This window comes from Oncorhynchus nerka, linkage group LG12 (assembly GCF_034236695.1).
Source record: "Oncorhynchus nerka isolate Pitt River linkage group LG12, Oner_Uvic_2.0, whole genome shotgun sequence".
Classification (NCBI taxonomy): domain Eukaryota; kingdom Metazoa; phylum Chordata; class Actinopteri; order Salmoniformes; family Salmonidae; genus Oncorhynchus; species Oncorhynchus nerka.
Window position 1 is genome coordinate 29,991,117 of NC_088407.1, and position 25,192 is coordinate 30,016,308.

At 40.9% G+C, this 25,192-nt stretch overlaps 1 protein-coding gene and 1 long non-coding RNA gene across 2 annotated transcripts in view; both read right to left on the reverse strand.

The window, feature by feature from the left end:
* The window catches only part of LOC115138080 (inactive ubiquitin carboxyl-terminal hydrolase 53-like), a 62,431-nt gene extending 45,556 nt beyond the window's left edge, over positions 1 to 16,875 (reverse strand). The window contains exons 1-2 of the mRNA XM_029674536.2: positions 16,390 to 16,875; positions 821 to 1,507 (exon numbers count right to left, since the gene is read on the reverse strand). Of these exons, the coding sequence (XP_029530396.2) occupies positions 821 to 964 (144 nt within the window). The 5' untranslated portion in view covers positions 965 to 1,507; positions 16,390 to 16,875. The remainder of the gene's footprint in view (positions 1 to 820; positions 1,508 to 16,389) is intronic.
* Positions 16,876 to 17,016: 141 nt separating this feature from the next.
* LOC115138081 (uncharacterized) lies at positions 17,017 to 24,372 on the reverse strand. Its single transcript, XR_003864885.2, has 3 exons — positions 23,935 to 24,372; positions 18,787 to 18,857; positions 17,017 to 18,185 (listed from the first exon to the last, which is right to left on the reverse strand). It is a non-coding gene; the product is annotated as an uncharacterized LOC115138081 (long non-coding RNA).
* Between the last annotated feature and the right edge of the window lie 820 nt (positions 24,373 to 25,192).

Below are 25,192 nucleotides of genomic sequence, written 5' to 3' on the forward strand. Positions count from 1 at the left end.
AACATTATTGTGAAAGTATTGTCATGATGTGTCAGGCCATGAGGACAACATGACCTGGGGCCGCAGGTAGCCTAGTGGTTAGAGCGTTGGACTAGTAACCGAAAGGTTTCAAGATCGAATCCCCGAGCTGACAAGGTAAAAATATTTTGTTCTGCCCCTGAACAAGGCAGTTAACCCACTGTTCCTAGGCCGTCATTGAAAATAAGAATTTGTTCTTAACTGACTTGCCTAGTTAAATTAAAGGGGGGAAAAAATAAAAAGAGGAGAGAGAGAGAGAGAGAGGAAAGAAAGAGGAGGGGGGGGTTATGTTCCTTGGAAACAAAGCCCTGGGTGGCGGACGTCTTCATCCAGCTCAGCCATGTCTCGCCCTCTGAGTCACGGCCTGGAAGGGTCCGCCAAATGCCTTCCCACGAGGCAAAAACAACCTTCCAGTAACTTGCCGGGAAGTACTGAAGCATTTAGAGAGTGACTAAGCTATTGGCTTTGAGGTTATAAAGTAATGTTGGTGGTGGTAAATATTTTTTTGTCTGGAGGAAGATGCTGTCTAGTCCTTTACTATGAATAAGCAAAGCTAACATGAGGAATGTAGCCTCCTGGAAATGAGATCATGTTTTGTATTGGTTTACCAGGTATTTCAAATCAAGGGATTGGGCATTGTTACAATTTGCATTAATACACATGTCCCTTATCAGATATTAACAGTGTCTCTACTTCCATTCTATTGTTCTGGATATATAGTCATTGAAAAACAAAGCATTTATTGCAATTATCTGAAAGCATGCAGTAATCATTTACTATTCATTGTTTAGATATGACTCACCTGCACCGCACTGTTGAGAAAGCAGCTGTTCTGCCCCGGCTCGTTCAGCAGGCCTTTGGTGGGGGCTAGAGACAGCATGCTCCCCGGCTGGTAGGACTTGGCGAGATTGCCCCCCGGCTTCCTGAAGAACTTGACCCATGCCATTGGATAGAGGGTCTGCCTTTTGACGTGAGTGGAGTCACTCGGTGAGGCAGACTGAGGCTTGGTGGTAGCGGTGGGATCCCTCGTCCCGTTGAGAGGAACCCCAGACAGTCTGAGGCTACGTTATTCCGCTAGCAGCAGTTACTGTCCTGCTACACATGGGCGACTACTCCCACCTCTCCGCAGCTTGAGAGAAAGGCGATTTTACCTTGTCCACAACTTGGAAAGGTCTTAAATGTCACAGAAACCGGGAGAAATGTTTCAGAAAGTCCCTAGCTAGGAAGTCTGGAATCCAGACCAAATTATTTCGTCACCGATCGCTAGTCCGATATTTCTTATGCGTAGCTGTTTAACTCCTGAAGTAGGGGTGTTAGGCATTCTCCAGCCTGGATCATTCTGCACTGGGGATTCAGTGCCTCTGGGGGCTCTCCACATTGCCAGGATGTTATAGGGCAGTCAAATGGAAATGATCGGCCTTTCCAAGCTTCATCCATAGAGAAGATCTATCCAGGCAGCGCTTGCCATTGTATGTCAATGGGGTCTGATCTGTAAAAGAAAGAGTGAAAAAGACTTGACACCATAAAATAATACATTTCACTGAAAACAAATGAACATCCAGGATTAACATTCTACGTAATCGTAAATGGAAAAACATTTAGTCAGAAAAAGGATTGATGCTTGATCTTCCCACTTAGTAAATAATTTTCAGGCAATAGTAAACAGCAGGCTTCACCTATTTCAAAGTCAGTAGTTGACCCCACCCTCTTTACAATATATATATATATATATAAACAAACTATATCCATTAACTTTTATGACTGTCCTCTGTACCCAATGTTTCTAAATAAAACATTTGAAAGATTAAATGTATATAATCTATCCCCTCTTTCTAAACACATTTAATGGAGAGTGGGAAACAAAGTAATTATTGATCATTTACAGATTGCCAAATATCACATTGTTTAGGTCTTAGAAAAATCAGGTCACAAATCCAAAAGTCCACCAAACTAAGACATTACAGTAGACTGTGCATATTACGTGATTTAAAGTCTAAGCCGTTCGTCATCGTGTCACTTATAATAGTCGTGCCCCAGCTACTGAGTTGAAGGCTAAACAAGAAAGGGAGCTATGCCAAGTTACACAGTAATATCATCAGCCCAGTGAACAATGTAGTGCAAATTATCTACTTGCAGCACGCCTTCCTTCAGGTCCAACGGCTTGCCAATGGCCAGTCTTTCAGTCATGTAGTAGTTCTCATAGCCTTTCAACTTATGAGTGTTAGCCTGGAGCGGACTTAGCATTAGGCGAATATGGCAGACAATGTATGACCCGGCCCGGCCTGGCCTGACCTGCTGCTTGCAATAGCCTCTCGAAAACATAACCAGGACACCAGTGTGTTGTTAAACATGTGAGATTCGTGGAACCAGTGCAACCCTAATGCTCCAGGTCATACCGACACACTGAGCTTCAAATGCAACAATCGATCCACGACAGAGAGAAGAGATTTTTCCCAGAATGCTGCCAGTGTTGTCTGCAATGTGTCATCTGTTCCCTTGGACATGCTGGTGTAGGGTTGTTTTAGTAAATTGAATGTGCATACTGATGGTAAAGAGTTATGAGCTTCATAAACCAAGTGTTTCTTTGCTGTTCATGTCGGTCTGTTTGTATCTTCTAAAAATGTTGGCTGAGGAACAAAGGACTCTATACCTAGTCTTTTGGCAGAACCCCTCTGTATTACTATTCATATTAGTGCTACCATATTGCAAAGAATGTGGTTAAGGGAAGTTAACAGATCATTTCCTGTGAGCATCCCACTTATCTAAAAGCTATACATGTTAGAATGAGACACTGAGCAGCAGTTTCCACTGTCAGCTCACATCCAATTCAGACTTCTGCTTTAAGTTAGGCACCTCCGAGTACATGATGACGCAAATATTTTATTCCATAGCTCAAAAGCTTTGGAGTGCAACCCATAACTTGACAAATCAACAAATAGATCCACTCCATGAGTAATGTACTGTGCCTGGTTGACATATCAAGTCATGCAGTCAGATACTGACTGGCTACAGGGCAGTTCTGGCAAATACCAGATGGGCTGGTCCATTTTTTGCCCGGTGGGCCTATTTAAATTGTATATATTTTTTGCAAGAATTGTAATTACTTGTCCAATACTGAGGACCTTAAAGAAAAAAAAGTTTGGGCTAGAGTTGGTGCCTTGAGGGAGGGGGGAATTGGCCGTTGTGATAGAAAAGCCCAGGGAAATTTCTGGTCCAAGTCCATTCCTACATCTCAGGTATTGAATATATCCTGTTTTTACAATCTCTCTAGAGCACATGTCAAACTCATTCTGCGGAGGGCCGACTGTCTAGGTCTCATCTCCCCTCACCTGGTTGTCTAGGTCTTAATTGAAAGGAAAGGAGGTGGCAGGACAGAGTTTGGGAGTGTACAAAACATTAGGAACAGCTGCTTTTTCCAGGACATATATTAACCAGGTGAAAGCTCTGAACCCTTATTGGATACTTATTGGATACTATCAATAATCAATAGAGTGGAAGGTACACTGAGACTTGGTTCCCTCTGGTGGTGAACCTTTCCACATACAGTATGATGAATGGGCATCTGCTCCAATAGCATTAGCTATAATAAAGGGGTTAAGTTGTAAGACTGGAGACCTCTCTCTATAAGGGATGGCAGGGTAGCCTAGTGGTTTGAGCATTGGACTAGTAACCAAAAGGTTGCAAGTTCATATCCCCGAGCTGACAAGGTACAAATCTGTCGTTCTGCCCCTGAACAGGAAGTTAACCCACTGTTCCTAGGCCGTCATTGAAAATAAGAATTTGTTAAAAAATAAATAAATGAGAAGATGGTGATTGTATGCAGAACTGAAATTGTTATAGCTAGGAAGTTGGGAACCATGCTGTTTTCTTGACTAGGAGATAGCGAAGGTTTATAGATTCTGTTTTTATCATTTGGATGTTTTCACAGCTTTTTGAGCTCGAGCTTAAACTCTTGAGAATATAGCAGAGCAGACTGTGGGACGGCACAAAGTGTCAGCCAAAACCAGTCGAGCAATATTTCTTCTCTGGTATTCAAACTATTTTCAACATGTCCTGAAATGTGACCACACAGCTACAATAGAGTATGTTTATGCTGGAACCAGAATTTGACCATTCATTCACAATAGTTTCTGATTGACTAAATTATTTAAAAAAGTTTCTCTACAGAAAACAACCGTCTCAGGCCCTGTGGCTCTCATTTGCAACTACCCTCCATAGCAACAGCATTCCAAAGGAATCACTTAAGCCTGGCGTTGCTAAAGAGCTTGTGTCTTTGTGATTAGATGCAACGCTGTAGGGGCAAGTGGAAAACTGTACTCTACTTAACCTTCTAGAGTGACTCCATTCAACCATGCATGTTTGTCATGTCTGTCTATACCGGGACAAAAGCTTCCTGCAGACACCAATATATCACATCATCCATCCATTTAGAGCCTATTTTCTCAATGCACATTTGACCAAATGTGCCCATCCATTTAAGGAAGTGAGTTGCAAAAACTAAATTATTACTCACCATGTCCAATACGCCAGGAGAATGATTGAGAACGATTGATCAAGTCAGCTGTAAGGGGCCACGATTAATTTCCTTCATTTCTAATACCGCCTTCTCACAAACATTACCCTGATGTATCCATCCCTCCAGGTCAAATCAAGGAGGCCGGCATCACAATTCAATCACACATTCGGCCCTGAAACGATACTCAAGACCAAGATAAATCCTTGATTTCCACCATTAGAGAAAGTGATTCCCTGGAATCTTACATATAGCATAAATCCTCAACATAAATTAACTGAATCTCTTCCATATGGTTGGCCCTTCAAGCCCAGCCAGTATGCATCCATAGATGATGACCATGAACAAAATAATCCCTATGGAGAAAACTTGGCCCACAGTCAAGTGCTTGTAAAATAAGTCCATGTCATCATGACCACATATTTAGAGGTCAACTACCAACTCTGACAAAAAATAAAATAATAATTAAGGTTTCAGTTCAGTGCATAAGACATACTCCCCTTCCATAAGAAGTACATCCACAGCAACAACAGTAAAGATGACTAATGTATGCTTACCTTATCACAGCACAGATAATACATTACTGTACTCAATCTGCCAACCTCTCTTATCTTCTAGTATCTCAAAGTCTGAGGTAAATTGGCACTGGTGTGACAGACTGCAACTGGAGCACAATATAGAACCAATGTACGTGTGTCTCAACAACCTTATAGAATGACAAAGATCTCTCTCTATGCTACCCTTGTTCAACATTGAAGACAACCCTGTGCTCAGCGGTGCCTTCAAACAATGCTATCACGTGTAGCCATCTCTGGTTTCTAAAACCTAACTGCTGATTCATCACCATTAACAATCATCACGTTATTACCAGTGTCATCTAATTTTCTTAGTCATTACAGTCACTACGTTCTCACTGGTTTCGAAAAGAAACCAATTAACATTTCTGTGTGACCTACGGTCAATGTGCTTACTATATGGCACATGTGATTAGGGCAGGTGACAGCATTCAGTAAGGACATGACAATGCAACGCATGAGTGACAGACATTGTTGTGACCTGGATTGGCTGAATACTATCACACCAGGGAGACAGGCATGGTCTTTCATTCCAAACCTAACCTGCTAGGTGAGAACTGGGACAGAGATGCAAGGGTGGAATAACACAGAGTGACTGTGCAGGGTCAGGGTTACAGGTAGCGAAGGTAAAACCGCAGAACATGTCAATAGCCACTGTGCTTTTAAGGTCAAATATTATATTAATCAGACAAATGGATATTGGTGCTTTAAATACCCTGTGATTTGAGTGTGAGTAGAGTGCAGTTGTGTTGAAATATCTCGGCTTCCTGCTTTCTGTCCTGTCTGGAGAAAGCCTGCTCTCCAATTTGCCACTCTTCTGCAACCGAGCCGAGTGATGTCATGGCATGGGTCCTTGCGTAACCCGAGACACACCCTTCCTTTAGAGTTCTGAAGCATGGGTGACATTTCCTCAAGCTGTGTTTATTATGAAATTTGATCGGTTTAGACTAGAGGATGTAATTCCATGTCGCAAAGTCACAGGCTTGCACAGATGAACAGAAATTAGCTAATTTAAAAGAGACTCGTTATGGTCAAGTGTTAATGATTGTTTGTGAAGCCCATGTCCTTGTGTCTAACAGAAAGTATATCAATATACAGAAGTGAAATCCACCAACTTATCACAAACATAGGCATCACCTGATCTCAGTTCAAAAGCACATTCACCTGAGTGGGCAGGCCTTTCAAGGGGCCTATGAATCACTTTTCATGTCCATTTATTGAGTTCCTTTTCCATATCTTTGTTCAACAACATCTCAGTCATAGGCCTTTCTGAAAATGTGGCCATGCCCTCAACACTTATTACCGTATGGAATTATTAATGAGAAAAACAAAACAAAAATGACAAGCCACCCTTTCCAGGTGTGTTTGTAAATCTGGTAAGGATAAACTACACTTTTGAGGAGTAGCCAAGCAAAGGCATTTCACTGGTCTGGATTTTGAGAATAGACCAAAGCACAGGAAGGAGTTATGGGACTCTCTTTGTAAAGAGAGAGGCTTTGCTTAGATGGTGTCTTGCAAATTCCAAGCACAAACTCATGTTTTCTTGACATAGTGAAAATGCTAAGGCTAGCACCTTTGAGTAATCAGCTAGAGTGTCTGTTGTAAATCAGCATCTTTGACAGGACAAGGCTGTCCGTTAGACTTGAACACAGCAAAACGTGACCTGGGATACAGTGTGGGATAGAAGTAATGGATGGCCTCATTAAGAGGAGTTTAACTTTTATATGGTAATGGCAAGAACCTTCGAATAAATTAAATCAAATTTTATTTCACAGATACATATGGTTAGCAGATGTTAATGCGAGTGTAGCGAAATGCTTGTGCTTCTAGTTCCGACAATGCAGTAATAACCAAACGAGTAATCTAACCTAACAATTCCACAACTACTACCTTATACACACACAAGTGTAAAGGGATAAAGAATATGTACATAAAGATATGAATGAGTGATGGTACAGAACGGCATAGGCAAGATGCAGTAGATGGTATAGAGTACAGTATATACATATGAGATGAGTAATGTAAGGTATGTAAACATAAACGTGGCATAGTTTAAAGTGGCTAGTGATACATGTATTACATAAAGATGGCAGGATGCAGTAGCTGATATCGTATATGTATATACTGTACTCTGAGTAATGTAGGGTATGTAAACATTATATTAAGTGGCATTGTTTAAAGTGGCTAGTGATATATTTTTTACATCAATTTCCATTATTAAAGTGAGTTGGAGTTGAGTCAGTATTTTGGCAGCAGCCACTCAATGTTAGTGGTGGCTGTTTTAACAGTCTGATGGCCTTGAGACAGAAGCTGTTTTTCAGTCTCTCGGTCCCTGCTTTGATGCACCTGTACTGACCTTGCCTTCTGGATGATAGCGGGGTGAACAGGCAGTGGCTCGGTGGTTGTTGTCCTTGATGGTCTTTATGGCCTTCATGTGACACCGGGTGGTGTAGGTGTCCTGGAGGGCAGGTAGTTTGCCCCCGGTGATGCCTTGTGCAGACCTCACTACCCTCTGGAGAGCCTTACTGTTGTGGGCGGAGCAGTTGCCGTACCAGGCGATGATACAGCCCGACAGGATGCTCTCGATTGTGCATCTTAGAAGTTTGTGAATGCTTTTGGTGACAAGCCGAATTTCTTCAGCCTCCTGAGGTTGAAGAGGCGCTGCTGCGCCTTCTTCACGACGCTGTCTGTGTGGGTGGACAAATTCCGTTTGTCCATGATGTGTACGCCGTGATGTGTATGCCGAGGAACTTGAAACTTACTAGTCGATCTGTCGTCATTTAACATGTGTCAGGCGAATGATCACAACAAAACACTGCCGTATAAAGAAGCGGCCGCTGGAAGAAAATGTATTGTCATTTACCTCATTTTACAGACACGCAAAGGCAAAACTTGAAAACCTTTGTTGGCCTACTTTCTCTACTGAATGCTTGATGTTGGACAGTGGTGCAGTGTGCCTTTGCTCAATGCAGATCCATACATCATCCCATCTAGCTGCCGCATTACACACCTGTGTGACGGCTGAAGTATGTCCCTCCCCGCAACCCGCCGACTCTGACTCCCAAAAGGAGACAACATTCAGTGTGGAATAAGGCTGGGAATTGCCAGGGACCTTGGTGTCGACACGATAGGTCTTAAGATTCGATACTGTAATTTTATTGGTTGTCCTTAGCTTATGCCTGCCCATACCATAATCCCACCATGGGGCACAATGTTGACATCAGCAAACTGCTCACCCGGTATGGTTGAAACCACATTTCATCCTTGAAAAGCATACTTCTCCAGCGTGCCAGCACTTCGCCAGCGGCCATCGAAGATAAGCAATTGGCCACTGAAGTCGGTTACGACGCTGAACTGCAGTCAGGTTCGGAGATGGTTTCTGAGTTTGTGCAGAAATTATTTGGTTGTGCAAACCCTCAGTTTCATCAGCTGTCCGGTCTCATATGATCCCGCAGGTGAAGAAGCTAGATGTGGAGGTCCTGGGCTGGCGTGGTTACACGTGGTCTGTGGTTGTGAGACCGGTTGGTCATACTGCCAACTTCTTTAAAAAGATGTTGAAGGCGGCTTTTGTTAGAGAAATTGACATTCAATTATCTGGCAACAGCTCTGGTGGACATTCCTGCAGTCAGCATGCCAATTGCAATACTCCCTAAAAACATGAAACATCTGTGGCATTGTGTTGTGACAAAACTGCACATTTTAGAGTGGCCTTTTATTTTTCCCAGCACAAGATGTACCTGTGTAATGATCATGCTGTTTAATCAGCTTCATATTATGCCACACCTGTCAGGTGGATGGAATATCTTGGCAAAGGAGAAATGCTCACTAATGTTTACAAATTGTGCGAATTTCTGAGATATTTTATCCCAGAAATGACGGCCTAGGAACGGTGGGTTAACTGCCTTGTTCAGGGGCAGAAGGACAGATTTTCACCTTGTCAGATCGGGGGATCCAATCTTACAACCTTACAGTTAACTAGTCCAACGCTATAACCACCTGCCTTTCATTGCACTCCACAAGGAGACTGCCTGATACGCGAATGCAGTAGAAGCCAAGGTAAGTTGCTAGCTAGCATTAAACTTATCTTATAAAAAACAATCAATCAATCATAATCACTAGTTATAACTACACATGGTTGATGATATTACTAGTTTATCTAGCGTGTCCTGCGTTGCATATAATCGATGCAACGCTGGGGGATGATTTAACAAAAGCGCATTTGCAAAAAAAGCACAATCGTTGGACGACTGTACCTAACCATAAACACCAATACCTTTCTTAAAATCAATACACAGAAGTATATATTTTTAATCCTGCATATTTAGCTAAAAGAAATCCAGGTTAGCAGGCAATGTTAACCAGGTGAAATTGTGTCACTTATCTTGCGTTCATTGCACGGCGAGTCAGGGTATATGCAACCGTTTGGGCCGCCTGGCTTACTGCAAACTAATTTGCCAGAATTTTACGTAATTATGACATAACATTGAAGGTTGTGCACTGTAACAAGAACATTTAGACTTAGGGATGCCACCCGTTAGATGAAATACTGAACAGTTCCGTATTTCACTGAAATAAACGTTTTGTTTTCTAAATGATAGTTTCCGGATTCTACCATATTAATGACCAAAGGCTCGTATTTCTGTGTGTTATGTTATAATTAAGTCTACGATTTTGATTTGATAGAGCAGTCTGACTGTGCTGTGGTAGGCAACAGCAGGCTCGTAAGCTTTCATTCAAACTGCACTTTATGTGCGTTTTGCAAGCAGCTCTTCGCAAGCACAGCGCTGTTTATGACTTCAAGCCTATCAGCCTAATGGCTGGTGTAACCGATGTGAAATGGCTAGCTAGTTAGTGGGGTGCACGCTAATAGCGTTTCAAACATCATTCGCTCTGAAATACAAATAGTATAGAGAGAAATAGTCATATAAATACTATATTAACTACAACACTTTTTTTTGCACTTTTACTTCTCCAACACTTTGTTTCTGCATTATTTAAAACAAATTGAACAGGTTTCATTATTTATGAGGCTAAATGGATTTTTATTGATGTATTATATTAAGTTAAAATAAGTGTTCATTCAGTATTGTTGTAATTGTCATTATTACAAATAAATAAATTTAATAAAAAAATAACAATCGTCCGATTAATCGGTATCGGCTTTTTTTGGTCCTCCAATAATCGGTATCGGCGTTAAAAATCATAATCGGGCGACCTCTAGGACCAACACTTTACATGTTGCATTTACAGTATGTGCCTCGATCTAGGTTGGGCAAAACTAAACATGGTGGTGTTCGCCATTGCAATCTCACTGGAATAAAGACCTCCTCCATTCCTGTCATTATTGAAAGAGATTCCCATCTCCCATCACAAAATAGGGCTACTTAATGTTAGATCCCTCACTTCCAAGGCAGTTATAGTCGATTAACTAATCACTGATCACAATATTGATATGATTGACCTGACTGAAACATAGCTTAAGCCTGATGAATTTACTGTGTTAAATGAGGCCTCACCTGGTTACACTAGTGACCATATCCCCCACGCATCCCCCAAATGCGGAGGTGTTGCTAACATTTACAATAGCAAATTTAAATGTACATCTTTTGAGCTTCCAGTCATGAAATCTATTCAGCCTATTCAGCCTAATCACTTTTTATAGCTACTGTTTACAGGCCTCCTGGGCCACATACAGCGTTCCTCACTGAGTTCCTTGAATTCCTATCGGATCTTGTAGTCATGGCAGATAATAGTCAAATTTTTGGTGACTTTAATATTCACATGGAAAAGTCCACAGACCCACTCCAAAAGGCTTTCGGAGCCATCATCGACTCAGTGGGTTTTGCCAACATGTCTCCGGACCTACTCAATGCCACAGTCTTACTCTGGACCTAGTTTTGTCCGGTGGAGTAAATGTTGTGGATCTTAATGTTTTTCCTCATAATCCTGGACTATCGGACCACCATTTTATTAAGTTTGCAAACACAACAAATAATCTGCTCAGACCCCAACCAAGCTATAAATTCTCAGACAACCCAATGATTCATAGATGCCCTTCCAGACTCCCTCCACCTACCCAACGACATCAAAATACAATAATCAGTTAACCACCAAACTGAGGAACTCAATTTAACCTTGCGTAATACCCTAGATGCAGTTGCACCCCTAAAAACATTTGCCATAAGAAACTAGCTCCCTGGTACACAGAAAGTTCCTGAGCCCTGAAGCAAGCTTCCAGAAAATTGGAACGGAAATGGCGCTACACCAAAACTGGAAGTCTTCCGACTAGCTTGGAAGGACAGTATCGTGCCATATCGAAGACCCCACACTGCTGCTCGATCATCCTACTTTTCCAACTTGAGGAAAATAAGAACAATCCTAAATTTATTTTTGATACTGTGGCAAAGCTAACTAAAAAGCAGCATTCCCCAAGAGAGGATGGCTTTCACTTCAGCAGTGATAAATTCATGAACTTCTTTGATGAAAAGATCATGATCATTAGAAAGCAAATTACAGACTCCTCTTTAAATCTGCGTATTCCTCCACAGCTCAGTTGTCCTGAGTCTGCACAACACTGCCAGAACCTAGGATCAAGGGAGACAAGTTTTTGAATACTATATCTCTAGACACATTAATGAAAATAGTCATGGCCTCTAAACCTTCAAGCTGCATACGGGACCCTATTCCAACTAAACTACTGAAAGAGCTGCTTCCTGTGCTTGGCCCTCCTATATTGAGCATAATAAACAGCTCCGCATCCACCAGATGTGTACCAAACTCACAAAATGGGCAGTAATAAAGCCTCTCTTGAGATATTGAGGTATAGCACTTTGACATCAGCTGAAAATAATAATAATAATAATAATTTTATAAATAAATTTGATTGATTGATTGATTGGTGTGGCTGGCTTCCAAATCAAGCAGACGGGTGTAAAGAAGAGCGTTTTGAAGGGTCATGTTTCGGAGGACGCGTAACTCAACCATTGCCTCCTGAGCCCGTTGGAGACTTGAAGCGATGAGACAAGATTGAAATTGGGGAGAAAAAGGGAGTAAAATACAAAAAAACATTTTCGACGGTATTGAAAAATAAATCTTTGCGTGGTGTTCTCCATATACCCCAGTATGCGGTAAGCCACCCAAGCCTACAGACAATAGCGTCGTTTTTTTTTAAGGTTGACAGGAGAGATTTCTCCCACGTGTGGCTGACAGTTCCACATTGTCATCACGGTTTGTTTTGTAGTCTTCATCAATGGAAAAATGGATTGATATTCCCAAATGGAGTGACATAGGTCTACATTTAGCATGAAAGCACTTAGTAGGAGACTTGTCTCAGCAACTTGACACCGGTCAGTCAAGCTGACCTTCTCTGTGCTGACCATTTCCAACGTCAACTCAATACTTCACTAAATAATTCATTTAAAGCTGCCACCAGGCGTAACTGTGGTGCTAAAAAGCAGCGAGGTCAGAAAGTGAAGAGAAAACCGACATTTATTGACATTGTCCCTCACACTCAGTCAGCATCTGCCTCATTTTGCTTCATACACAAATGTTGGTTTCCATTGGTTTCAGTCGAAAACGCTTGTATATCACAATCCCTAGATGTTGCGGATGAAACAAATAAAATCCTCAAACATTTTAGACCATGTAATAATGAAAGCTGACTACTAGGAAACCTTGCTCAGCTATGGGGAAATAAAACAATTTTCTGTTGAAAATCATGAAATAACAGAACGATACAAAACATTGGTAAATTCCCTGGGGACTGGAGACTGGGGAAACAATGCAAGCGGACGTTTCTCGAGTGGCCTTCCTGCCAAAAGCTCGCTACATTCCAGCACACGGTCGCCACTTTGAACCCTGTGAAACTGAACAGGTCACCCACACCTCGCTGAGTCACTCAATGAACGACCCCCTTCTGTCACAGTGACAATGGAAAAGGGAGAGAACAAAAGTACATGTTCCCAAAACCGGACCCTGCATTTTTTTAAGGCTCTGATTGAAATATAACATCCTCCCTTGGACTGTTCAGACTACTTCCTAAATGTCTCACTGCTTCCCATGACTTGCCAATAAATGTCAGCGCGACAGCGCTGGCCAAAAACTTTCTCTCCCTTTTTAAAACAGATGAATGAGTTTATTCTGTTCCAGCAGCTAAATGAAATGCTGCATGCGGAGGTCAGGTGGTTTAAGTGCACTCTGGCACAGCCCTTGTTTAATGCCACAGTCTAAGATTTCAGTCATTTATAAGCAAAATATGTATAGCTTCAAAACATGTTTTAAAAAGTAATGTTGCTCTCATGGAATGGCATTTTTTAGCACTACAGTGAAAAAGTGAATGGATTTTCAGTTTTAGTTGGTGGTCCTACATCCTACAGAGTGAGGCTTTAATGAATGGATGATGCAGCTGCTGACATAGGCCAACAAATGGGACACAAGTTATCATCCATGCCAGGTACCCTTCAATCAAACCTCCAATAGCGCTGATTATCTATGGGAAATGGCTAGTGAACTGCACTCCATTGAGAGTTAGCACTTTCTCTGGTCCGATTGGTACTCGATTTGACTATCCCAGTGATAGTACCTAAATAAATATCACACCAGAAAACAAGAGTGAACTGACATAGTCCTCTGAAACAACTCTGGGAAATGAATTATGTAACATGGGCCATGCTGCTACAAACATTAGCTGTTTTTTCAGCATGCCATTATCTTCTAATCTACGGGTTCCAATGAAAATATCCCACAGTAAAGTTTGGTAAGATGAAAATGCATTGTGGGCTAAAAACAGCACAGCATTATCTAGCGGTGTACAATACAGGTAATTATGTCACAGCAGGATAATACAACTGTTGATGTGTTATCTTGAGGAGTGTGTTGTATATGTGATGTAAAATAGAGAATGAGTAATCCATCATTTCTGAATGAAGTCTTCTTTCCAATATATTCATTGTGATGGAAAGACATTTGCTACCTTGTCCTGAATCAAAGTATCTTTCCTATCAATTAAACTGAAATTGGAGCATCGTAAAATGTGAAGATCCAACCCTGCCACCCTCTAGGCTTATTTTTGTCCCACGATAGATAAGTAGGCTAATCGTAACACCTTCCAATTGAGTTTATTCTTAACGTGAACACCACCCTTTCTCACATCTAAATAATTCAAACAATTCCACAATGTATATTAAGTACAATTTAATATACTCAATTCTAAACCATTAGTTTCTGATAAGATGATTTTCATTCGGTTTGTAATACCTTACACACAACTCAAGGTTTGAATGAGCTTAATGCCTGTGAGGAATATAAAAAGACAGCTATCTAATAATGGCCAAAATCACACAATCAAGGGAATATTCTTGAGGTGTCTGATGTTTGATGACAGGATGAGGTGTTCATTTGCTAGCAAGGCTTCCGGGGGAAAGAGGGTGTCGTAGAACAATGCATATCACTGAAACTCACTGTGGACTCGGGAGTTGAGTACAAATTGTACTCACTGGTCATACAAAAGACACAGTATTTCAAAAGCACAGCGCTATGTGGTAAAATGACTAATTGACTGTCTGCTTTATCACTCAGATGTTTGCTGAATGTTCTGTAAAAGTGAATCATGCTATAATCATGTTAAAACAACTTTGTTATTGGCAGTGTTGAGAAACTAGTGCTGGTCCACATGACAAATAAAAAAAGGTATGATTTCTACATGACCTATAATTCATTAATTATATGAGTGAAATAGTTATCCTTCCAAAAAAATGGTCATTAAGAAGGCCTATGTTGTTTCTGGGTTGGAATAGTGTGAGCGTTTACCCAACTACAGAATGGTATGGGAGTATAACGGTCATTAAAAATATGAATGTAAGTAGACCGCTGCTTGGGCCGCTTATCCTTCTCAGGAGTATGACATCATACTCTATGAGGAAATAGCAACCATTTTTGAAAGTCTGTTTGAGATGAGTGTTTTTTTCTCCAATTTATGCTTTGGCCACATACGAGTATAGGACGAGTCAACAACATTTTTAGGTATGAGTTATCATAATATGAACTTTAAAGAGTGAGATTTTCACTGGACAGTTACTTTAATTTAGTACAGTCAAATCAGTTTGGAAGTAGGAAATTCTCCAATTCATTCCGGATTATTACAAGCACATTTCTCTATCAGATAATGGCACAAATCTATAACTAAATGGTTGATACCTAACAGTGTTTCGCAAATCCAGTCCTTGAGTGCCCCCAACAAATGCAATAGTTTAAACAAAATGAAACTTTTGGATTTGACAGGTTACTTAGTCAATGTTGCTGGATCCTGCATTAAAATAATCATGCAGATCTACGCTCAAGCATTTCCATTCATTTGCACAGGCTGCATCAGGCTATGTCAATTCAAGTAGGCTTGCAGTGTTAACCCAAATCCAGTCCTCGAGTACCCATCACCAGCACACCTGATTCAACTTGTCAACTAATTATCAAGCCCTCAGTTGAATCAGGTGAGTTTATCTAGCCTACAACAAAACATGTGTGCTGTTGGTGGGTACTCGGACTGGAGTTGGGAAACACTGCGGGCCTACTTGAACTGACAGTCTGATGCAACTTGTGCAAATTAATGGAAATGCTTGAGTGTAGATCTGCATGATTATTTTTAATAACCTGTCAGATGTATTGGTTTCAATTACAACAGTATTTTGGCCTACTTGTAGCGGATTTTAAAACTTTACACGATTGACTAGGCTCACAAAATATCGCATAGCCTGAGGGACTTAAGTTTGAGGCTCAATTTCAATAACCTAAGTAAACTTTGCAGAATTGTTGTCAGTGTAAACCGGTAAGGGACATGCTAGACTAGTCTTTTTTCATATGTTATGTTGCTACAATGTCCCAAGTGCAATAATGAAATATTGTTGCCAAGCCGGGTACTTTCACAATATTTAGGATAGGTTCTTATAGAAATAAGATTTTATTTCACGCAGTTATAGAAGCACTACTGATACCGCACTAATCCATATTGTTGACGTTTTTGTTTTGAATAACGTCGGAAGTTAATCGGCGATATCATACGTTTCAGATGAGTTTACCTGTAATTCAGGTACATTTCCGCCTCATGCGCGTTGTGCCACAGTCAAAACAACTAGGAACTCGGAGATCCGACCTCAAGACCATTGACGTCATGATTTGACATCGTTTTTTCCGGGTTCCCAGTTGTTTTGAAAACACAATTGATACAGGAAAATGACAAGGGAAAAGTTTGAAGAACAACCCAACCTAAACCAAAAGAACACTAACACTCACCTTTTTAAAGAATGACCAATATCTCCAGCAGTAGGTAAATCCAAGGTAGGAAATCGGCAGGATCTTCCAAATGTATTTTGTGTTAGTTCTTAACTGGGAACGGCTGGAGTTTCAGTGAAACCAGAGTGGAAATTGACGTAGCCTAGTGTCCCAATTCCAGCAGTCGTTGCGCGTGGTTAAAATTATTAGATGTCGCGTTATAAATTAAACCAAATAACTAAGAGAATAGCACGTGTAACAATTTAGCTGTAATCGTCTTTACGGTTACGGACTCTTTCTTCAATCAGAATTCCAGTTTGTCACAAGCCCTCCCATTCACTTGCAGTATACCGGTTTTAAGAGTCGTGTGTGTTTCTGTTGCAGTTTGAGCAATGGTCGGCTTCCGCACCTGAAATATTGGATTAGTGATGTTTTCAGAGCTGCGAGGTCAAACTCCGCCTCTGGAGCACTGTATTTACTGCAACCGTCTGTACTGTGCTGTACTCTACTGAGACACGTTTGCATAGGAAGCAATCCCAACTGCCTGCGAGTGAAGGGAGGAGTTTCACGGTACTTTTCACAGTCAATCAAGCAGGTAATACCCAGTAGGCAACACTGGTTCAGAATATGTTAGTTTAACGTGTTTTTAATAGGTCTTGTTCTGGTCGCAAACTGGTTGAAAATAAATAAAAAATGTAATGTGACTTTTTTTCTGACCAACATATGACCAGCTGGTCATAATTTTTACCACTATATTATGTGCTATATTATTCACTGGTCACAGTTAAGACCTCATCATGACCTGGTAACAGTTTATTACGTACTGTAAAAAGTGTTGCAGAGGACAAAGTTTGATATTGAAAACATTGATAATTACATTTCTATTTGTTACCATAGGCATCAATTCAAGTTTAAATCTGCAGCATATTCTTACATTTAGATATAGGTAAAGCAATGGCAAAAACAAATCTACTTCCCCATTCTGCATACAGTAATTGTTTCATAGTTCACCCAAAGACATTACATGCATAGAGAGACTGGGACAGAATATATATCATCAAATAAAATCTAAATGTATCTGTCACATGCGCTGAATACAACATGTGTAGACCTTACCGTGAACTGCTTACTTACTTACAAGCCCTTAACCAAAAATGCAGTTTTAAGAAAATATTTACTAAATACAGTCAAGTAATATCACAATAAAATAACAATAACGAGACTATATTAAGCCAATTGTTTTGTTGTACTAATTAGAATGAGTAGATCCTCATCCTGGACCTCAGAGCACAGAAGGCGATCTGGAGCATAGTGGCCCTCTTGAAGAGTGGTGTGATGGGTCAGATCTGCAGTGAAGCGAATCAGCGCATTACAACTTCATCAATTTGAGATTGTAAAATAACTAGAAAATGACATTCCTGACAAAACTTTGGACTTAGCTGACTAAAAGTATTTCCATGGTACTAGTTAAAGAAGTTTGTGGCAGTTATAGCTTAGAGATGTCTTCAAAAAAGAGCAACTTGCTCATATACATACTTTGTATTCTCCTCCACCAACAAATCAACCAATCAATGACACTTACAGTAAGCAATACATAAACAACTGGCATAATGTGGGCATGCAGGACATGACAGAACAGTAACGCACAATCAAATATTTGTAACAGATTCTACTAAAAATGTTACACTGTCCATGTCAATGGTCGCAACCCCACATTAACTTAGCAACTTCAATGGAATGGAGGAATGGTAGCAACGGCATGTTTTGTCCTCTGTGCCTTTATATTGAAGTGGGACATTAATGAATTTATCATCAATCTGAAACAAGAAAGAGGATATCAAAATTAGCCTAGTTGGATAATGATCATTTTTATGTTTTAAAGAGAAAATATAGATATAATAAAATATTATATTTTTCACAAGTTGTCTTTCATATCATTGCGGCAAGAAACATTGTTAGAAAGGGGTGTAATTGTCAAATCTCTTTCTGTTCTCTGTAACTGTGCACGTGTGTGTGTGAGTTTTAGTGAGCGACAGGGAGAATGAATAAGAGAGGAATGGGAGAAAATGTACATGACCCACCAGGGGAGGTGTCTGTTGAATCAGGACAGAAGGGTGGCAAAAAAAAAAAAAACAAAAACATTTTATTTCCTTTACAAACGTATATTAGAATAGGAATAGAATAGGTCACTAATAACTGAGAGGGTGGCCAAGAACTGCTGTAGAGGCCATGCATCGGGTTATTGACATGTTTTAGGAATGGTAAGATGGAGATGGATCATGATTAGCCATTACCTAAAGTTTTCACTTAGTCTAGCAAAGTACATTGACTATGTTGCCCCTCAGCAATCTGGCAGACAGACAGAGACAGGCAGACAGATAGAAAGAGTGCCTATGTTTTGCTGTCTATTTACATTACTTTGTCAGCAGGCTGAATAACTTCTGTACTTCTTCCCTTTGTTCCATCCTTCCATCCACGATAGAAGATTCCTGCAACAAAAGAGAATCATGAATGGAAAAAGGCAGTTGAGAGGTGTGAAGTTAGAATGAGTGTTGAGGGGGAGCAGGCATAGTATCTGAAAATGTATCGTATTGTCAAATACAAAATACACAAAAATACAAGAGCCCTCTTGAAGAGGGAATCAAGAGATCTTCACATCCAAATTGGGGTACACACACACACACACACACACACACACACACACACACACATACACAAAATCAATGTTTCATATTTGTGTATTTACCAACCATCCCTCTCTCTCACACACACAATGTTGACATAACAATGTTTTCTAAAGTTATTGTGATCATCTCTCTTTCTTCCTACCTCTCCCTCACACACACAAACACAGATAGAATACACACACATACACACATTTACTGTCATTAACTAAACCTATATCAAAAAGCTAGCTAGCTACAACAAATGGCTACAATAGCTAAATATATATACAGTTGAAGTCGGAAGTTTACATACACCTTAGCCAAATACATTTTAACTCAGTTTTTCACAATTCCTGACATTTAATCAGAGTACAAATTCCCTGTCTTAGGTTAGTGAGGATAACTACTTTATTTAAAAAATGTGAAATGTCAGAATAATAGGAGAGAGAATTATTTATTTCATCTTTTATTTCTTTCATCACATTCCCAGTGGGTCAGAAGTTTACATACACTCAATTAGTATTTGTTAGCATTGCCTTTACATTGTTTAACTCGGGTCAAACGTTTCGGGTAGCCTTCCACAAGCTTCCCCCAATAAGTTGGGTGAATTTTGGCCCATTCCTCCTGACAGAGCTGATATAACTGAGTCAGGTTTGTAGGTCTCCTTGCTCGCACATGCTTTTTCAGTTCTGCCCACACATCTTCTATAGGATTGAGGTCAGGGCTTTGTGATGGCCACTCCAATACATTGACTTTGTTGTCCTTAAGTCACTTTGCCACAACTTTAGAAGTATGCTTGGGGTCATTTGCAACCAAGCTTTAACTTTCTGACTGATGTCTTGAGATGTTGCTTCAATATATCCACATAATTTTACTTCCTCATGATGCCATCTATTCTGTGAAGTGCACTAGTCCCTCCTGCAGCAAAGCACCCCCACAACATGATGCTGCCACCCCCATGCTTCACGGTTGGGATGGTGTTCTTTGGCTTGCAAGCCTGACCCTTTCCCTCCAAACATAACGATGGTCATTATGGCCAAACAGTTCTATTTTTGTTTCATCAGAACAGAGGACATTTCTCCAACAAGTACGATCTTTGTCCCCATGTGCAGTTGCAAACTGTAGTCTGGCTTTTTTATGGCGGTTTTGGAGCAGTGGCTTCTTCCTTTCTGAGCAGCCTTTCAGGTTATGTCGATATATAGGACTCGTTTTACTGTGGATATAGATACTTTTGTACCTGTTTCCTCCAGCTTCTTCACAAGGTCCTTTTCTGCTGTTCTGTTGTTGCACCAAGGTACGTTCATCTCTAGGAGACAGAACGTGTCTCCTTCCTGAGCGGTATGACGGCTGTGTGGTCCCATGGTGTTTATACTTGCATACTATTGTTTGTACAGATGAATGTGGTACCTTCAGGTGTTTGGAAATTGCTCCCATAGATGAACCAGGCTTGTGGGGGTCTACATATTTTTTCTGAGGTCGAGTTTTAATGACTCCAACCTAAGTGTATGTAAACTTCTGATTTCAACTGTATATATATGTTTTTCCTTTTGTGAATTAACACACTTTTTCCCCCTTACTAGCTCTGACTTTGTTGATAGCTACTTTATTGAGGAAAAATGTGACTGTGATATGGTGTTGTCCCACCTAGCTATCGTAAGATGAATGCACTAACTGTAAGTCACTCTGGATAAGAGTGTCTGCTAAATGACTCAAATGTAGTGCCGAGTCTCAAACGGAATAGGCCTGAGCACACCGTGTTCATTGGGTACCATATGCCTTGAGACCCTTACCCACTTTGGTGCACTCTGCCAGCTGTTGTTTGCCAACTGTGCTAAACTGAGTCATGCAAACCCTGCTGAAAAAAAACACTCACATTTTAATCATTATAATGGTTCTAGTGTCTTACATCCACTGGGTGCATGGCCCACAAACACTATGCACATGTTTTATGTAGGCTGGTGTCTATTAATTGGTGTCATGAAAAATACGTCTTAATCTGGTTGTGATCTGGTTATATGGCGTCTCGACCAAATTCTAACTAGAAAAATATGTCTTCATCACATTGTATGCCCACTGGGATATGCCTTTACTAATGTGGTTTCAAGTCGGTTACCATACTGGTTTCAGGTGTGGAAAAGAGTCATATGCATTTTTATATTATTTATACATGCTGATAGCCTACTGCTTATAAGCTACACACAGCCTACAGACGCCAGAAATGTGGCAACTATTAGGCCTACAACACTGCTTGACGATTATGAAGAACTGAAATCAGTTGTACAACAATGTGATATAGGACTCCTGTCACCCAAACACCATCTGCCCAATCCTGTTATATAAAGGAAGCAATGGAATACAATTAAAGCATTTTTTTTGAGTGCAAGTATTGTGCATTCTATTATTGTATTATATTCTTTAGTATAGGTTACTTTGCCACACTTCTGTATTTTACTAGTAGCCTTTAACAGTGCTTGTTCACACTATGCAGATGTGTCTGTGTCACGTCCTGACCTTAGTTCCTTTTTTATGTCTCTATTTTAGTTTGGTCAGGGTGTGAGTTGGGGTGGGCATTCTACGTTTTTGTTCTATGTGTTATAGTTCTATGTTTGGCCTGGTATGGTTCCCAATCAGATGCTGCTGTCAATCGTTGTCTCTGATTGAGAACCATACTTAGGCAGCCTGATTTCCCACTATGGTTTGTGGGTAGTTGTTTTCTGTGTCTGTGTTTCACCGTACAGAACTGTTTCCATTTTCATTGTTTCACTTTGGTTATTTTGTATTCAGTGTTCAGTTATATTTCATTCAAATGGACACTTATGACGCTGCATTTTGGTCCGATCTTTCATTCTCCTCATCAGATGAAGAAGATCGTTACAGTCTGTCTGTGTGTCTCTATTTTGTGTGTGAGAGGGCATGTGTGCACGTCTGTTAGAAGTTCCTCTGTGTTGATGCCATTCTCATTTCCTTTATGGAAATAGAAAATGTAACTCCTTAACCCATTGCGCTTGGAGAAAGAGAGGTTAAACAAGGTCACATCCATCCCAGAGACAAACCGTGAGGTCATTTAAAGCTCTCGTAATTAAAATCAAATACAACTTTTACGGTTCATTCTTTGAATTGTTGACCAAACACGAATACTACATGATTGTCACTCAGAAACACAATTTGGCTGTGGCTTTATTATGTCATGACATTTATACATAAATACATTTAGGGCACTCTTTTTATAAATGGCCACAGACTTACAAAGTTAATCTAACCACAGCTTCCCATCATCTGTTTCTTCTTAATTCCCAGATTCTGAAGCTCTTTGAATGGCTTCCATATACTGCTTAACAGTTTGTTTTAGGGTGCAATTAATTTTTGTTGATAGAAGTGAAGAAGAAGTGTTATGAGTGTTATCAGCTACCTGAATTTGGGACAGTTTAAAGAGATGCAATGTCATTTTTGCTGCTTTGGGCTCAGGTTCTATTAATCCACTTTAATGCAGTGAAGATCCCACTCTAGATACAATTGGTTGTACAATCCAATATGGGCTAATTATTTTCAGGTGGGCCAAAGGTCTCACAAGCTCGTGTTTGATAGACATTGTCTTTCAAACAAAGCTGTGCAATGGCAAAGAGTGGTCAAGGAAATCGGGACGTGGCGATCAATTGATTTGATTTGGCTGTGCGATTAAAGGGGGCCACAGCGTATCTGAGTGGCCCAGGCTTTCCCCAGGAAATACTTGTGAGCCATAGATGAGACAATGTCTTGTCCCTCAGCCAACGTTTCCCTGGGGGACACATAGTGCTTCCTCTCAGACCAGGGAACAAGTTTAGCAGTGTGTTAATCATTTTAAGCGATGTGAGCTAAGAGCCCACGCCACTGAGCCCTTATCTACAATCACCAATTCAAAACCATGCAAAGGACACTGGCCTTTTACAGCGTGGGAGTGGACGTTACTCCCTCCCTGGGTGGGAGGGATTCTTCAAAGGGATGATCACTATCAATGCTTTCATTTGATACAAAACACCTGAAGAAGTCCCTAGGAAAACAGAGTTAGAAATACAGTTGGTGCATTTCAACAACAAACACGGAAGTGCATTCACACTAGAAACATGTTTGATTTGACAATAACTTGATACCAGTCACTCAATAGGCTAGGAATGTTTCTGTGCTTACAGGAAAAGATTAACAAAAAAGTGTGTTTGGTATCAGTGGGGTGCATTGCATACATACTGAGCCTATTTTCTTCCCAACGTTGGACATTCTCACCTTGGACGTAGGCTAGTCCTTGATTTGAAGCGATGTCACTGAATATCTATACATAAAGATGGCTCAACATCTTTCAAAGTTTAGAAGCAACTTCCACAAGTTGTTTTTTGACCTTGTGGACAGCTTGCATATCAGCAGTTGAATCCACAGATTTGGGACGCGTCAGCATCGCTCTGTAATACTGAGTCTGCCCGAATATTACTGTATATTTGCAGCTCGTGCATTGACGGGTCATTGTCCGATTTATACCTAACGTAAATGACTCCCGGGAATCAACGGCCTCTCATTTCCAGCTCTGGGTCATTGGCATTGCAGACAGTCAGGCATGTGCACAGATAGGGGTCTACCTGTGCAGAGCACCTTTGCTCCATTACATTCCCATTAACAGCACCGTTACTCTTATCCAGGTGGGATAGGGCAGTGTGCGGAGCCATGGCGATTGTGTCGTCTGTTGGGGCAGTATGCAAATTGTAGTGGGTCTAGGGTGTCAGGTAAGGTCGAGGTGATATGATCCTTAACTAGCTTCTAACAGACTGGGATAGGGAGAGATTGAATATGTCAGTATGCTCTGAGGATGTGACTTGGAATGCCATCTGGTCCGGGCAGGCTTGCGAGGGTTAACATGCTTGAATGTTTTACTCACGTGGGCCAGAGAGATCGGGTCGTCATGAGCGGCTGGGGTCCACGTGTTGTTTTTCTTGAAGGAGAACAGGTGTTTTAGCTTGTGCGGGAGCGAGGCATCAGTGTTCGTGACATGGCTGGCTTTCCCTTTGACAATCCATGATTATGTGGAGTCCCTGCCACATGCGTCTCGTATCTGAGCCATTGAATTGTGACTCCACTTTGTCCCTGTACTGATGTTTTGCCTCTTTGATTGCCTTATGGAGGTCATAGCTGGTCTGTTTGTACATGTCCATATTCCCAGTCACCTTGCTGTGGTTAAATTCAGTTTTTGCGCAAATGCTGCCATCTATCCACAGTTTTTGGTTTGCATAAGTTCTAATCGTCACGGGAGGAACAACATCTTCTATGCACTTCCTGATAAACCCAGTCACCGAGTATGTGTATACATCGATACTATTCTCAGAGGTGACCCGGAACATTTCCCAGTCCACGTGATCAAAACAGTCTTGAAGCATAGATTCCTATTGGTCAGACCAACTTTGAACAGTCCTTACCACGGTTGCTTCATGCATAAGTATCTGCCTATAGGCAGGGAGGAGCAGATGGAGGTGTGGCCTGATTTGCTGAAGTGAGGGCCTTATAGCCATCCCGGAAGGGAGAGTAACAATGCGTGGTCTCTATGTGTAGCACAGTAGATGTGATATATAGAATTTCAGGAGCCTTTTCATTAGATCTATGCCATATTTCATAACAATGAGGATAGGCATTAAACTGCCTTGAAAGCAGCCAATTTTATTTGCATTTACATACTTTTCAAGTTTGTTAAGCTCCAAATGAGTGAGTTTTTCTACCCACACACACAACCCACCCATGCAAAGTATAGCTTTCCGAATTAGAGACCAAACAGGTATTGACTGCAAATTCAACAGCAAACCAAGCCACTAATAGTCAACACTACCCTGTTTTGGCTGGGTTGTGAATAGCATTTTAATAGAAAATGAATTACTTAGACTTTGCCAGCTCTGCAAGGAGACACTGACTGTACAGTACATAGTAAATGGCCCTCTGAGAATTTCTGCCTCTGCTTGCCCTGACTTCTCACCTTGAGAAAATCCCCCAGTCAACAGCTAGTGATTTGCTGAACACAGTGCCTTGCCCAGAGGCTCAAATGACAAACCCATCTCCTCTGGCACCCACCAACCCAAGCCATTTTCCCACAATTCCCAACACTGTAGATAAAAGCAATAAGCTGCATTCAATCATTTGGAGTTATCAGG